Source organism: Chiloscyllium plagiosum, chromosome 21, assembly GCF_004010195.1.
Source record: "Chiloscyllium plagiosum isolate BGI_BamShark_2017 chromosome 21, ASM401019v2, whole genome shotgun sequence".
Lineage (NCBI taxonomy): Eukaryota > Metazoa > Chordata > Chondrichthyes > Orectolobiformes > Hemiscylliidae > Chiloscyllium > Chiloscyllium plagiosum.
This window is the reverse complement of record NC_057730.1, coordinates 21,569,137-21,586,278: the sequence shown is the minus strand read 5'-3', so window position 1 is coordinate 21,586,278 and position 17,142 is coordinate 21,569,137. Positions and strand designations below refer to the sequence as shown.

Genomic DNA, 17,142 nt, shown 5'->3' with positions numbered 1-17,142 from the left:
ACTATGCACTTATCTGTCCCTGTGCTGAGAGATCTCCCACCCAGATTCCTCCAGGTCAGCTGTGAATCTAGCTGCTTGTTAACTTTTCCTCGATGCTCTCCAAAATCCAGACACAGATGAATTCAAACAGCAAAGGCTGTAACTGTGCAGATTCACAGCAGTCAGTAAGCAGCGTAGGTTTCTTTCTCTCACTCCCTCACTGACTGTGTACTCACTGCCTTTTGTCAGTCTTTTTCCTTTCAAAAATACCGTTATTTTGATCTTCTTTCCCAAAAGTTCCAAAACAATGTAACAGCTTATAAAACAGTAATTGCTGCTCCTGGAATTCAAGGAAATCACCTCCAACACCTAAAATACCTCAAAAAAGGAGCAGCTCTTACAGAATTTGATTTACTGCACATGAAGTCAAGATATGGTTGGAGATACTGGATACCGCGATGACTATGGGCCCTGACAACATTCCAGCAAGAATACTGAAGATTTACTCCGGAACTTGCTGCTCTCCCGCCAAAGTCTTCTAGTACAACACAGACATTTACCTGACAATGTGGAAAATTGCCCAGGTAAGTGCTGTTTCAAGAAGCAGGACAAATCCAATCTGGTTAATTACTGCCTCATCAGACCACTCTCGATCATCAGTAAATTGATGGAAGATGTCATTAACAATGCTATCAAGTAGCACTCGCTTAGCAATAACCTGCTTGGTGATGCCCAGTTTGGTATCTGCCAGGGCCACTCAGCTCTTGACCTCATTACAGCCTTAGTTCAAACATGGACAGAACAGCTGAATTCTAGAGGTGAGTTGAGGGTGACAGCCCTTGACATTAAGGGTGCATTTGACGGAGTATGGCATCAAGAAGCTCTAGCAAAACTGGAATAAATGGATATCGGGGAAAAAATCTCTGCTGGTTGGAGTCATACTTGACACATAGACACATGGCTGCATATGTTGGAGATTAGTCATCCAGGACATCTCTACATAAGTTCCTCAGGGTAGTGTCCTAGGCCCAACCATCTTCAGCTGCTTCCTCAATCACGTTCCCTCCATCATAAAGTCAGAAGTGTGATTTTCACCAATGATTGCAAATGTCCAGCACCATTCGCGATTCCTCAGATATTGAAGCAGTCTATGCTCAAATGCAACAAGATCTGGACAATATCCTGCTTTGGGCTGACAAGTAGCAAGTAACATTCACACCGGACAAATGCCAGGCTATGATCAGCTATAAGAGATAACCTAACTACCATTCCTTGACATTCAATGGTGTTACCATCACTGAATCCCTACTAGCAACATCCTCGGGGGCTTACCATTGACCAGGGACTCAACTGGACTTGCCATATAAACACAGTAGCTACAAGACCAGGTGAGAGGCTAAGAATACTGTAGCAAGTAACTCACCGCCTGACTCCCTAAAGCCTGGCCACCATCTACAAAGCACAAGTCAAGAGTATAATGGAAATCTTCCCACTTTGCTGGGTGGGTGCAGCTCCAACAAAACTCAAGAGGCTTGACACCATCCAGGACAAAGCAGCTCGCTTGATTGCCACCACATCCACATGCATCCATTCCCATCATCACCAACACTCAGTAACAATAGTGTGTACTAACTACAAGATGCACATTAGAAATTCACGGTAGCAACTTCCAAACCCATGACCACTTTCAGCTAGAAGGACAAGGTAAGCAGATACATGGGAACATTACCACCATCAAGTATCCTTCCAAGTTATTCACTACCCTGACTTAGAAATATATCGCCATTCCTTCACTATTGCTGTGTCAAATTCCTGGAATTCCCTCCCTAATGGCATTGTGGGTCAACCCTTGGGAGTGGATTGCAGCAATTGAAGAAAGCAGCTCACAACCACCTTCTCAAGGGAACCAGGGTCGGGATGAACTGCCAGCAACACACACATACCACAAATGGGGATAGCGGTTTAACCCACTGATCAGAAACAGAACTGGTCAAGCCATATAAATAATGCAGCTATAAGAGCAGATTAGCAATTCTGCAATGAGTAACTCACTTTCTGACTCAGCAAAATCTTTCTATAATTTATAAGGCACAACTGAGGAGTATGATGGAATATTGTCCACTAGCCTGGATGAGTACAGCTGCATCAGCACTTAAGCTCAACAGCATCTTGCTCGATTGGCAATCCATTCACTACTGGTTCAGTACGCGTACCATCTCAAAGACGGACTGAGGTAATTAGCCAAGCCTATTCAATAGTGCCTACCAAGCACATGACTTTTATCACCTAGAAGATACAAGTTGCAGATATCTATGAATTACACGCCATTCTGGATGAGTGCAGCTCCATCAACATTCAACAAGTTCAACATCACCCAAGACAAAGCAATCATCTTGATCAGCATTTAATTGGTTAACAGCACAGTCATGGGAATGTATACCACACAACTCGTGAACACTCCTTCAACAGCACTTTCGAAATCCAGAACAACTGCAGCAAACACACAGGAGTACCAACAACTGTAAATTCTCCTCGGAGTCACACACATTCAGAAATATAAATCAGCTGAGTCTGGACCAAATTTCTGAAACTGCTTACTTAACAGCACCGTAGAAGTATCTTCCCACATGAAGTTCAGTGATTCAAGGAGGTGGCTTAGCATCACTTCTCAATGGGAATTGGGGAATGACAATAAATGCAGGCCTTACCAGCAACATCCACATCCTACGAATGAATAAAGAGTGCACTGTGCCAGTTTTGGTATATGTAATGCGAGGACAGAAAGCAATTTAAAACTGGAGAAACAAATAGGTTTCTCACTGAGTATTACAAGGTATCTCCATCATAAGTAAAACTGTTAGAAAACATGACCAAAGTGCTGCAAGCCCTAATAGAACTGAGGAAAAATATGCTTTAGCCTTTATGGTTAAGCCATGAACTGACAGTCTATCACCATTCTTACCCAATGGGTTGGGCCTCATTGATTGGTGGACTTGAGGCTGTGTTGGCTGTTGGCCTTGTACCTGAGGCTGCGGCTGCGCTTGTGGCTGATTACCATAGGGCAGTCCAAGTGCGGCATATGCTCTCTGCATTGAGCTGGGATCGATAGGGTTTGAATTAGTGGATGTACCTTGCGGACCACTTCCAACTGCACCGACTGCATTTGGTAACCCACTTGACAGAGAACCTAATAAGGCTGTAAAATCAGATACAACAAATTTGTAAGAAAGTTACTGGTCAATCAATACACAACGCCCATTTTGATTAACAGTTAGATTGCAAGAACATCTTGCATTTCTATTTCATTGAAGTGCAATGTAATACAAACAAAAACAAAACGGGCGATGCTAGAAATCTGACAGAAAAGCAGAAAGTGCTGGAGAAGGTCTGGTAGCATCTGTTAAAAAAAACCACAGCTAATGCCAAGGGTAACTGGATTTGAAATATTAACTATGTTTTTCTCTTTGCAGATGCTGTCTGACCTTCTGAACTTCTCTCACTGTCTATTACTGTTGTGATGTAATACAAGTTGATAAAATATAAATGAATGCTTTTTCAGAGTAAAGTAGTTTATGATTTGAAAGGAGTACAGTCCACGCTTAGGCATGAAAGGTTTACCCTCCCCCCACACCCATATACTATAGTAGATGGGGCATAATTTAAAAATTTAGTCACAAATTCAAATGAACTCACTTCCTCTTGGCTATTCCACAGTAATGTGTTTGGCTAATTTTAAGTCTCCTACATTAAACATTTGAAGAGAAACAAGCAGTTTCAGAAAATAAAAGGTAAACCCTGATTCTCCTTCCTAATAGATAACAGATGAAAAATATTTCAACTAGCAGGTTAACAGTTTCCAAGGTCATTTTCCAGTGTTATAATCAATAAAAGAGCACAACAGGAGTTTGATATGGTATCAAAATTTGAATGCAAATGATTCAAAGGTACTCACAAAGTTTGAAAAATTAAAAGATGCAATGCTGTACAAGTGCTATTCAAAATCAATCACAAAAGCTCCATGCATATTATTAGTATCTAAAATTTCTGTCCTTATTATGCAGATCATGAAAGAAGGGGAAATGCATATGAATTGTAAATACATGTAGCTGTTATTTGTACAGATCACAAGATCTTGGTGTTCTGATTTAGGATTTACTTACTGATGAGGCAACTGTGCCAAGTCCAAATGTCAAGGCTTAATAAATTTAAATAAGTTAAACCAACAAGTAACCAACAGAAATGCATAAAGAGACACGGAAGGTATATCAGATCATTAATTTGTTTTGTTATTTACCAGGGAGATTGAACAGGCAGATATGAAAGAAATGCATTTAAGTAAAAGAACTGAATAAACTAAACAAACTCTACATGCAAATTGAGCCAACACTGTTATGACATTTAACATCATAGAAATAACATTCCAAGATAACAAGCTACACCTTAGACAGGCACACACATTATCCTGCCCATATCTTAACTTTGTAACTGCTGTTGAGCTAATATATACATTTAAATAAGACGAATTTGGAAAACACATTTTCTAATAATTTATTACATGCATATGACATTGTGAATCAATGGCACTTACTCTGTTGATTCCTCTTGTCACTGGCATTTTTCAGGGGTAGACATACAGGACAGTCATGTCGAGTGCAGTTTTTCCAGTGAGAGATGATTTGCCTTGATGATGCACAGTGAGCAACTGTTTAAACAAACAGGCAGATTTCTAATATTAAACTTATGAAATCAGGATCAGATCAAACTGGATAACTACAATTAAACTGCTTTTAAAATGTCATTTAATGAAACAATGTTAAAAGGCTGCTGTGGCTGAGTGGGTCAGCACAAGACAACATGAAGCCATAGTAAATATTATCAGCAGACCATCTCATGCAGGCCCAACTTTTCCAACTGAGGAAAAGCATTTGGTACAGGGAAGCAAAGCATTTTGCTTTTAAAAATGAAATGATGGGCCACAGGACCACCTTGCAGAAAATTTAATTTTCTCACTCTGCTGAGCACCCAGTCTCTGCTCCAAAATTGTTGAGAGAAGATGCTTTGTAAGATGCTTTCCATTAGAACACGCATAGAGTAGAGGAGAGAAAAGAGAGGAGCGTTACTCAGCAATACATACACACAGCCAGAAAACTACTCAAGCCCTCCTCACCACCTGGAGGTTACTTGCACCAAGGCGCCTGGAGGGGCAGGTGTGAAAAGGGGAGAAAAAATAATTTTCAGAGAATATGCAAAACACATTAAAAAAAATTGTTAAAACTAAGTTTTGCTTCATCCTGTTGGCCAAGACTTTTTTTGTGAAGTTTACAACTAATGTAAATTTGAAATCAGCAGCTATGGACACAGTTACAGTGACATGTGTTGTATGAAGCCATTTGGAATTATAAAGAACACCATAACAGAAAAGATCTACCATTTGAACCATTTCTGCAGTTGTCAAACATTACAGCTCGATTAGAACACAAAGTCCAAAGGGATATCTGTGAATTCTCCAACGCTGTGTTGATTGCAAACATAATTTAGATCTTACTTTAGAGTAATTAGCAGAGAAATCTAGTCTGAGGATCTGTATTCTCAGATCCTCAGACTACAGCATACTGAGGAAACTCATATGAAAGAGAAGAGAGATTGTACTGGCATAATTATCTAATCATTGCGTTAAAAGCATGTGAACATGTATTTTTCACTTCTACCAGCATGCTTGTGCTTGTTTGTGTTTTTACAATTAAACCAAAGGCAGTGTGTGCATATACTCTCAGCAAATGGAACAGTTACATTTTTGGATATTCACAATGAATTAAAACCACTTAAGGCATTGTAACCATAGGCTCAGGAGCATGTCATTCAAACTATCACATCTGTCTCACTTTTCAAGCTATGCAACTCCTGATCTGCACATCAATTTCAAATCCCTAATTCCCTTAGATAACAAAGATCAATAAATCCTAGCCTTAGATTTTAATGAACCAATATCTACAGCCTGTTGAGAGGGATATTTCAAATTTTTTGCTTTTACTCATGGGATGTAGGCATCACTGACTGGCCAGTATTTATTGCCTGTCCCTAATTGCTGTTGAAAAGGTGGCGGTGAGCTGCCTTCTTAACCATTGCAGTCCAGGTTCTGTAGGTTAACACAGCAACAGTGAAGGAACAGCTGTATATTTCCAAGTTAGAATGGTGAGTTGCTTGGAGAGGGGCTTGCAGCATTCCTTGCATAGGTTTGGAAGGTATTTTTTCAGAATTTTTGGTGATTTTCTGCGATGGATCTCGTAGATAGTACACACTGCTGCGACTGAGTGTGAGAGATGGAGGGAATGGATGCTCATGGATGTGGTACCAAACTTCTCGAGTGCTGCTACACCCACTCAGAAAAATGGACAGTATTCTGACTTGCAGATGGTGGATGGGCTCTGGGGAGTCAGAAGGTGAGTTACCACAGTATTCCTAGCCTCTCATCTGCTCTTGTTTAGGTGGCGAGTCCAGTTGAGTTTCTGGTCAATGGTAACCCCCAAGATGTTGCTAATGTGGATTCGGTGATGGTAACACACTCTTATTGTTAAGGATGGTGATTAGTCGGTCTTTTACTGAAGATGATCATTGCTTCATAATTATGTGGCGCAAATGTTACTTGCCATTTGTGAGTCCAAGCCTGGATATTGTCCAATTTTTGTTGTATTTGAACACGGATTGCTTCAGTATCTGAGGAGTCACAAATGCTGAGAGGCCATTTGTGAACATTGCGTAAACATAGGTGAACATCCTCACTTCTGATGTTATGATGGAGGGAATGTCATTGATGAAATAGCTGAAGATAGTTAGGCCTAGGACAATACCCTGAGGAACGCTTGCAGAGATGCCCTGGAGCTATGATGGCTGACCTCCTACCACAACCACCTTTCTCTGAGCCAGGTATGACTCCAACCAGCACAGTCACCCCGATACTCACTGATTCCAGTTTTGCTAGGACTCAGTGATGCCACACTCAGTCAAATGCAGCTTTGCTGTCAAAGGCTATCACTTTCATTTCACCTCTGGAATTCAGCTTTTTTATCCATGTTTGAATCAAGGTTGTAATGAAGTCAGGAGTTGAGTGAACCTGGCAGAACTCAAAATTGGGCATCACTGAGCAGGTTATTGCTAAGCAGGTGCTGCTTCATAGCACTATTGATGACACCTTCCATCACTTTACTAATGATTGAGAATAGACTGATGAGACAGTAATTGGCCAGGTTGGATCTGTCCAGCTGTGTGTGTACAGCACATACCTGGGCAATTTTCCACATTGTCAGGTAAATACCAGTGCTGCAACTGCACTGGAAGAGCTTGGTTAGAGCAGCAGCAAGTTCTGGAGCACAAGTCTTCAGTACTATTGTTGGCATGTTGTCAAGGCCCAGAACCTTTGTGCATTCAGTGCCTCCAACCATTTCTTGATATCACATGGAGTGAATTGAATTGGCTGAGGATTGGCATCTGCAATGCTGGGGACCACTGGAGAAGGCTGAGATGGATCATCCATTTGGTACTTCTGCCTGAAGATTGTTGCAAATTTTTCAGCCTTATCTTTGCACTTATGTTGGGCTCTTCCATCTTTGAGGATGGGGATATTTATGGAGTCCCCATCTCCAGTGAGTTGTTTAAATTATCCACCACCATTTGCACTGGATGCGGCATGACTATAGAAGTTTAAATCTGATCTGTTGGTTGTGGGATGCTTAGCTCTGCTGATCACTTATTGTCTAGCACACAAGGAGTCCCATTTGGTGGCTTACCAGATTGACAACTCATTTTCAGGTACACCTGATGCTGCTTCTGGCGTGACCTCCTGCACTCTCCATTGAACCAGAGTTGATCCCCTGGCTTGGTGGTAATGGTTGACTGCTGTATATGCTGGGCCATGAGACTGTAGATTGTGCTGAAATACAAATCCTCATGGATGCACAGTCTTGAGTTACTAGACCTGTTTGAAATCTGCCCCACTTAGCATGGTAATTGTGATGTGAAAGTGGGACTTTGCTTTCACAAGGACTGTGTGGTGATCACTTTATCGACGCTGTCACGAACAGACGCATCTGTAGCCGGCAGAGTGGTAAGGATAAAGTTGAGTACGTTTTTTCCTTGATGGATCCTTCACCACCCGCCGTAGACTCAGTCTAGCAGCTATGTCCTTTAAAACCAGACCAGCTCAATCAGTAGTGCTACTGCCGAGCCAACCTTGATGACAAACATTGAAATCCCCCACCAAGAGTAGATTCGGCACCCTTTCCATCTTCACTGCTTCCCCCAAGTGTTGCTTAACATGGAGGAGTACTGAATCATCAGTTCAGGGAGGATAGTATGTGGTAATCAGCAGGTTTCCTTGTTCATGTTTAACCTGAAGCCATGAGAATTCATAGGCGTCGGAGTCAACATTGAGGTCTCCCGGGGCAACACCCTCCCGGCTGTATACCACTTGTGCTGCAAACTCTGCTAGTCCCCGTCGGTATGACAGGATATATCCAAGGATGATGATGGCGTTGTCTGGGACATTATCTGTATTGTCTAATTTCATGAGTATGACTATGTTGTGTTGTTGTTTGATGAGTCTGTGAGACAGCTCTCTCAACTTTGGCACTAGCCCCCAGATGTTAGTAAGGGTGGGTTTTGCAGGGTGAACAGGGCTGTTTGCACCGTTATCTTTTTTGGTGCCTATGTTAATGCCGGGTGGTCCACCCAGGAGGTCTTAACTCTTTGTTGAGACTTCATAGTGACAGCTACAACTGAATAGCTGGCAAGGCCCTTTCAGAGGCACTTGACAGTCAACCACACTGCTGTTTGACTGCAAAATAAAGAATCCTCCCTAATTTCACTCTTGTATGATCTAGTGCTCATTTTAAGACTCTCCACTCTTATTCAGGATTCTCCTCCAAAGGAAAAAAACACTCTAAAGTCATTCTGTTATAACGCATGTTTTGCAAACGCAAATTCACTGTAACATGATTGATGAATTGGGGATGCTGTTTCTACAGCACAAACTTTTAAATGTGTGTTGGTTGAAACATGACTATAGCACCAACACACTAAGCACTGTTTCTAAAGAGCATCATTCTATCACGTGGGATTGCACAAGAATGCAACCATTGTGTTTTTGAAGAATTGACGACATCTACAAAATCAAGTATTGATTAAATTAAGTATCTTGATTAGCGGTTTCCTAAACGTTCCAACAGCTGAACACAACTGTGAACTATGCACCTGCGAGATGGATACCTTATTGTCTGTGCTTGATGCTCTCTTGCAGTCTCTTGTTATAGGTGAGTTGGATGAAAAGTCCTCATCTCATGAATTCAAGGCGGTAGCAGATTGATCAAGAAATAGAAAGGCTCCTGGCAAGGATGGAATTGGAACTGAACTCTTCAAGCACTGAAGTCCCATCTATGGCCACTTGTTTGTGACCATCTCCTCTGCTAAAGGCAACCTTCCTTGCACAGGGGATGATTGAATCAAAGATGATTGCACTATACAAAACAAAGGCAACGGCGAGACTCCAACAACCACAGGAAAACCTTACTCCTTAACATATTGCTAAGGCCTTTGCTAAGTACATACTTAAAAGCACCATCTACGTGCAATCTGTGCAGTCTCTGTGCTGACAGATCTTCTGTGAAAACGAGCTTCTCTATATGCCAACAAGAGGCGATGTGGAGGTGCCGGTGTTGGACTGGGGTGGACAAAGTCCACCAGTTTACTGATCTCCCCTTACCCTATCTTATCCCAGATCCAACCTCCAACTCAGCACCACTCTCTTGAACTGCCCTAACTGTCCATCCTTCTTCCCACCTGCACGTTCTATCCTCCACTCCGACCTATCACCATCACCCCCCACCTTCATCTACCTATCGCATTACCAGCTAACTTCTCCCCAGCCCCATCCCCTCCCATTTATCTCTCAGCCTCCTCTGGCTCCCCAACATTCCTGATGAAGAGTTTATGCTCAAAATGTATACTCTCCCACTCCTTGGATGCTGCCTGACCGCCTGTGCTTTTCCAGCACCACACCTCTTGACTCTGATCTCCAGCATTTGCAGTCATCACTTTCTCCTGGACAAAGAAAGAGGTCACATGATACCCAGTTGTAGTCCAACAGGTTTAGGTGAAATCACAAGCTTTCAGAGCATAGCCCCTTCATCATGTGAAGGGCAATAGTGGAAGGATGCTTGTCAGCCTGGAGGTCTGTGACGAGTGGAGTGCCTCAGGGGTTGATGCTGGGCCCATTGCTGTTTGTTATCTACATCAAAGATTTGGAATGAGAATGTGAATGTATAAGGCATGATTAGTAAGGTTGCAGATGACATTAAAATAGACGGTATCGTGGATAGTTAGGAAGGTTATCAGAATTTGCAGCAGGACCCTGGATCAGCTGGGGAAGTGGTCGAAGAAATGGCAAATGGAGTTTAATATAGTCAAATCAAGGTAGGAATTTCATGGTGAATGGTAGGGCCTTAAGGAGTGTAGTGGAACAGAGGGATCTTGGAGTTCAGGTTCATAGTTCTCTGAAAGTAGAGTCATAGGTAGACAGGACAGTGAAGGCAGCTTTTGGCACACTGGCCTTTATCAGTCAGAACAGATGTACAGAAGTTGGGAAGTTATGTTGTACTTATGCAAGACATTGGTGAGGCTGCACTTGGAGCAGTGTGTTCAGTTTTGGTCACCTTGTTACAGGAAAGATGTTATTAAACTGGAAAAAGTGCAGAAGAAAGTTACAAGGATGTTGCCTGGACTTAATGGTCAAGTTATAGTGACAGTTTGGACAACCTAGGGCTCAGGGTAGACCATATAAAATCATGAGAGGCATGGATAGGGTGAATGCACTCAGTCTTTTTCCCCAGGGTTGGGGAATCGAGGATGAGAGGGCATCAGTTCAAGGTTAGTGGGGAAAGAATAAGAGAGAACTTGAGGGGCAACTTTTTTTTTTTTAAACACAGAGCGTGCTACACATATGGAATGAGCTGCCACCGGAAGTGGTTGAGGCAGGTACATTATCAACATTTAAAAGGCATTTGGACCAATACATGGATAGGAAAGGATTAGAAGGGTATGGGCCTAGTGCAGGGAAATGGAGTTAGCATGGACGAGTTTGGGCCAAAGTGCCTGTTTAGGTGCTGTAGTATTCTATAAGAAGCACACAGATACAGAATTTATAGACAGAGAGATCAAAAGATCATACAATGGTGTCAGTGGAGTATCAAATAATAAATTTTTGCAGGTGATTACTCATATCATCTGGCACTTTTAAAGTGTCAACAGCTGAATAACAAGTGAAGAGATGACCTAAAATCTGATTAAGAGAGGCAGAGAGATAATTATAAAAAATTAAAAATAAGGTGGGTCTGGAGTCAACAATGTAAGGAAGATTTTACAGATACAGAACAGTGTGGTGGGGTCACGAACCCAAGATCACGGTTGAGGCCATCTTTATCAATGTCTTCCAGTCATTTGGTTTATTACTTTTTAATTTTTTGTAATTATTATCTCTCTCTGCCTCATTTAATCAGATTATAGGTCATCCCTTCACTTGTTGCTCAGCTGTTGATACTGTACTGACATCATCTGATACTTTTGATCACCTGCAGAGACTTATTATTCAACACTCCACTCACCATTTGTATGATCTTTTGATCTGTCTATAAACTGTGCCTGTGTACTCTTGCTCACGTCACCTGATGAAGGGGCTATGCTCCAAAAGCCTGACTATAATCTGGTGTCGTGTGACTTCTGACTTTGGCCAACAAGAGAAGCAGTGTAGGATGTTTTTCTTTAGCTTACTTTCTTAGATCGCTTAAAGGAATTTGATACCATCTTCAAGATTAGAGGGAAAACTGGGTGTCCACCAAAGCTTCTCCATCTTAGACATATGGAGACCTAATCCACTGTTTTACAAGCAAAAGACAATTTGTAATTCATCCTTCAACTACTCAAACCTTTTGTACACATATATGGTGTTTAAGCACAATTCAAATCATATTTATGGATTCTTTCACAAGGAATCTGTCAATGCACCCCATGATGGCTTGTTTAAGACTGACCCAGCACAAACATAGTTAACTTTTTTGAAGAAGTCATTTTCTTAAGACACTTAGATAGTAGGTTCAAACTATAATTAATGTATTTATGAATTAAAGCACAGAACCTCTTTGTAATTAGCATACTTTCCTTTAGTACAGGTACTCATGGTGTTGAAAAGTTGTTTTAGGTTTTTAGACTAATAACACTCAATCTCACTGTGGGTATCAAATTGAAATATTCTGAAATCATATGAACATCCATTCAGGAAAAACATAGTTTCTATTTATATTGCACCTTTAAATTAATAAAATGCCCAAGGCACTTTTCAGGAATATGTAAGACAAAATAGCATAGGCAAACACAAAAAACATTAGGTCAGGTGATCAACAACTTGATCAAAATGTAAGTTTTAACGAACATCTTAAAGGAAGAATATGGGGTGGAGAGATAAAGGGAAGGTATTTCAGTATTTGGAAGCTTGACGGTTAATGGTACAGCTCCAATGATGATGCAATTAGAATTAGGAATGCACAGGAGGCTGGAACCAAGTGGCAGAGATGTTTGGAGGAGTGTGGAGATGGAAGGGATTACTAAAGGGAGCACAAATTCATGCAGGAAATTTTACATTAGAGATGCAAAATTTAGAGCGAAAAAGTTTCTTGGCTCTGAGCCAATACAGATCAGCAAACACAATGTTAGGGTATTGGGACTTGCTGAAAGTTAAGACATGGACAGCAGAATTCTGGGTTCTCACAATTTCATTATTGTACAATGGAGGAATTTCTGGCTGCACATCAGTCCTAGTTTACTGACACTGTGTGGAGAGGTGTTGGGCACAAGGGCCTCCTTGTGGGCCAGTGCCTGGCCTAACTGGTCATCAAACGGTCTAGGCAGCAAGTTATGGAGGGGGTCACCTGTCTGCACCTCTTTCATAGGTGTGCCTGTGTTCAATGTCCATTGAGGGGGAACAGAAAGTGCTCACTGCCACAGCGGAAGCTTTTAGAGATTGGTGGGCACAATATCATCACCCTGGATAATAAACATTTTGATAAGATTCCACTGATTCATTGTTTTTGTTACAATGCTCCCACAGGGGTGGTCTAACTTGATTAATGTTTTATTTGAAAGAACAGAATGGAAACAGCTAGGTGAGCATTGCAATAAGTTAGTCTGTACTAATAAAAGTACACTTCAGCAGTAGACAGCATGTGAGAAAGGTGAAGCTGGACAATGATACAGAAGTGGAAATAGGTGGTTTTAATGTTGGCAAAAATAAGGTCAGAAGTTCAATTTGAGATCAAATGTGTCGGGATCAGGTTTTGAATTTATAGGCTTAATCGCAAACTATTGCCAGGGAGAATAATGAAGATTACAATTGGACAGGACATCTAGAACAAGTTCCTACCTTTGGCATTCCCAATATATAATTGGAAGAAATCTTTGCTCATCCAGCATTGGTTGTCAAAAAGCGATTTGATAATGCAGTAATAGTGGAGGTGCTGATAAGAATGGTGGTGAGGTAAAGATGAGCTTTTGATAGCATTCATATGAAAACTAACACCCTTTTTATGGATAATGTTGTTGAGGGGCTACATGAGAAATGGAAGGGAATAAATAATAGATCCTTGAAGGGCAGTCACAAGAGGTAATGATGTGGGAGCAGGACTAGAAACTACTGCAAGCAGTTTTCTGACTACTATTAAAATAATAGAATCAGGTTAGAACAGTCCTACCCAACTGGACAAAACCAAAGAAGCAGCAGAACAGGATGATGTGGCCAACGATATGAAAGAATGCAGATCGATTAAGAAAGATGAACAAGGCAAGTTACCTTGGTCAGTATCACATTGGATATCATTTCTAATTCTAATAAGACACCTGCTTTATTACTATTTTCAGAAACCATGGAAGTTCAACTGGGATCAGGTATGAACAGCAATAGTAATGATACCAAATAAGTAATCAAATGTTAAAACTTGATTTTCATGCTCACAAATATGCAAATAAAATGAAGTTCTGTTTAGCATATGTTGCCTCAAATTAGCATGGTAGGAAGAAGGTTCACTACTGGAAACCAACCTGCATGGTTAGCCAGAAAGACAGTCCTTCATAGCCACTTGCAGGGGCTCAAATAAAATTTAAAGTACTATATACTTTTCAAATCTGCTCTGTTATATCCACTATGACAAAGAGCTAGACTTTTGCAATGTGCTCTTCAAGATATATGTTTGTCATGTCACCAACATTATACTTCTGTTTAAAAAATGCTGAGACATTTAAAATCAAATGTCTATTATCACACTCAGAACAGATTTTGATTAAAGGATATTTCATGAGATTCACAAGGACTGCATTTGAACCCTTGGCCACCTGGCTCATTAAAAGCATGTAGGTGGTGCACAAACTAATCAAGTACACTTACCCTGGCAGGACTTGCCTGCCTGACAGTGAGTCATGTGATTCAGGACGTTTTTCATGGTTCGGCAGTGGGGCAGCGCACAGGGTCGCACCTCACCGTTTGCCTGTTCTCTTCGCTGACACTTGTGGGCATGAAGCAGTAGGACCAGCTGCTGCTGAATCAGTTTGCGCTTCTCCGGATCTGCTGTCGGTGCAGATCCCATTCCTTGCGTTGGTACCTGGGATGGTACTTGTACCATCCCAACCTGTTGAACCTGGGACTGTTGCTGTGACTTGGAAAGAAACAAACAAATGAAAGAAGGCTCAATATCCAGAGACAATTCCTAAACAAGAGGAGGGAAAAAAACAAAATAGCTTCTAAACAAAGTTGAACATTGAGCAAAAACAGAGCAGCACTGCTGCATTGGCAAGATGATGCAACATAAAATTTCTCTCAAGGATTGAACATTTTTATTTCAGGCAAGTACATCATTATGATGCTTTTTTTTCAAACAAGTCAAAACTGGCAATTAACACCAAGTAATTTTCATCCAAGCATTGTAGGAAGAAGGTTCACTATTGGAAAACAACCTGCATAGTTAGTCAGGCAGACAATAGTCCTTCATAGCCACCTGCAGGGGCTCAAGTGAAGTTTAAAGTACTACACACCTTTCAAAGGGAAAAGGGTGAAAAAATACAGGGCATATAAAAATAAAACACCAACTTTAACTCTGATCTCTCTGTTAGTTACTAATATTTGCAGCTAAATTGGAAGGACATACAAGTTACTATACAGCTGAAAGATATTCCAAAATATTTCTTCCTATTAATAATATGAATTACTCATAAGAAGCTAACATTTTCAACATGCAATGAGTTATTGGATTTTATATACTATTGAAAACATTTCTAAAATTCAAATTCTAAAATTCTTTCCACAAAGAATTTCAATTTCCTCGACCAGCATATTTAGAACATACAGCTTTACTTACCATGTTTGGCACATTTGTAACTTGAGTGCCTTTCAAATCAGCTGGAAAAGGAGGCAGGCTATTGGAAAGATTGCTTTTGTTTTGTAATTGAGGTCCAACCCCTGCAGTGCCTAATTGCTGCCCACCAGCTTGGCCATAGCCTTGTCCAAATAGGCTTGCATTACCTGAAATCCCCATCTGCAAAGAAAGAAAGGAAATCTAATTATTCCAGTCATACGTACACGCCTGAAATAATAAAAATCTTGAATAAAAATTTGAATCCTTTCAAAACAGAAACAAAATCTTAAAACCGATAACATGGCCTGCTTCCGATGGATGAATTGTGACTGTGAAAGAAACGCCAGAAAATTTGCAAGCAATGTAATTTTTCTTTGCAATGAAATTATTTTCTCCTGTCAAAATGTTGATCTATATATAGTACAGATAGATACAGTTTTATAGGAAGGGTATAAAGGAATGAGTCAAAAATTAATTTCAAAAAACCATTCTCTGCTACAAGTTAAAATAATCTCAATTTTTGAATCAGCAGAAATTAATTATCTAAAAAAAATTAAAGGACACGCTATCAGTTGAGTTTGACCATTTCAGCTGGAAAACGTCAGTGTAGGGGGAATAGTTAAGGTTCTTCTCACTGATCTTTATCCAGTAGTCTGCACTGGATAAGCAAAAGAAATTGCAGAGGATTGTGCTCATGTTACCACACAAGGTAAACCAGCCTGCTTAATTTAACCCAGCAACACAGAAAAGATATATTCTCTGCAGCAATGTGTGAAAATTCGATAGGCCAAGAACTAGCTAAAGTAAAAGTAACAAATTTATTTCTTTGAGGAGAACAGTGAATAATTAACTAACAACTATTTACAACTCTTTCTCTCACCTATCTTTTACTTTCCCTTCTATGATAAAACCCTCCGATTAAGATTGACCAACATTCAATTTTTGAAAAACCAGCCAGATGTTCTTTTCTTCTTAGGGATTTCTGCTTCACAGGCTACTGATCAACAAAGGTACCTTTGAGAGAGCTATTTTTCAGGTAGTCTCTTTACATGCTGGTGGTTTGGCAGCTCTCTTCCCAACTGTTCAACTTTCCCCAATCTTATCTTCCCAGCACTGGACTGTGTCATTGGCTTTTAAGATTGTCAATATACTCAATTCAAACTTGATTGGAGTTTGGTACTTTTCGGGGTATAATTAAACTGATTGGCCTAATTCGAATCTGTTTTGTTGTTTGCAGGCAACCAGCTAATTTGGCTTTCAACCAAGTGTTACATTGTTATCTTATTGAGAACACTTGGTGCTGTCAGGTAGCTCTACCAGATTTTAACTCTCTTAAAGGTACAGTACACCCACACCTTTGTAACACTCAACTATACAGTTTGTCAGATTCTCATCATTCATTGCCAAGAATGGGGAGGTAATATTCTTGTGGTATTATCGCTAAATTAGTAACCCAGAGACCGAAGTAATGTTCTGGACATCCCAGTCGAACTTTACCATGACAGGTGGTGGAATTTAAATTCAATAAAAATATGGAATTAAAAGCCAGATTGTTATATGTCATAAAAACCCATCTGGTTCACAAATGTTTTTTTCAGAAAAGGAACCGCTAGCCCAGTAAGCTATTCAGTTATAACAACTGCTATGAAGTCTCAAAATAGGCATGAAAACAGATGGACTATTTTGTGGTATCAACCAATGCAAAGGAAATGACAATGGC

General features: G+C 40.5%; 1 protein-coding gene across 7 annotated transcripts in view; it reads right to left on the bottom strand.

The window, feature by feature from the left end:
- The window catches only part of LOC122560629 (CREB-binding protein-like), a 209,445-nt gene that overhangs the window by 133,138 nt on the left and 59,165 nt on the right, over positions 1-17,142 (bottom strand). For 5 of the 7 annotated variants that reach the window (XM_043711477.1, XM_043711472.1, XM_043711474.1 and 2 more), the window contains exons 3-6: positions 15,426-15,602; positions 14,459-14,726; positions 4,568-4,681; positions 2,942-3,175 (exon numbers count right to left, since the gene is read on the bottom strand). In XM_043711477.1, coding sequence (XP_043567412.1) covers positions 2,942-3,175; positions 4,568-4,681; positions 14,459-14,726; positions 15,426-15,602 — 793 coding nt within the window. Of the gene's footprint in view, positions 1-2,941; positions 3,176-4,567; positions 4,682-4,989; positions 5,048-14,458; positions 14,727-15,425; positions 15,603-17,142 lie in introns of those variants that run through there. The other 2 variants (XM_043711475.1, XM_043711476.1) reach the window with 2 other exon arrangements.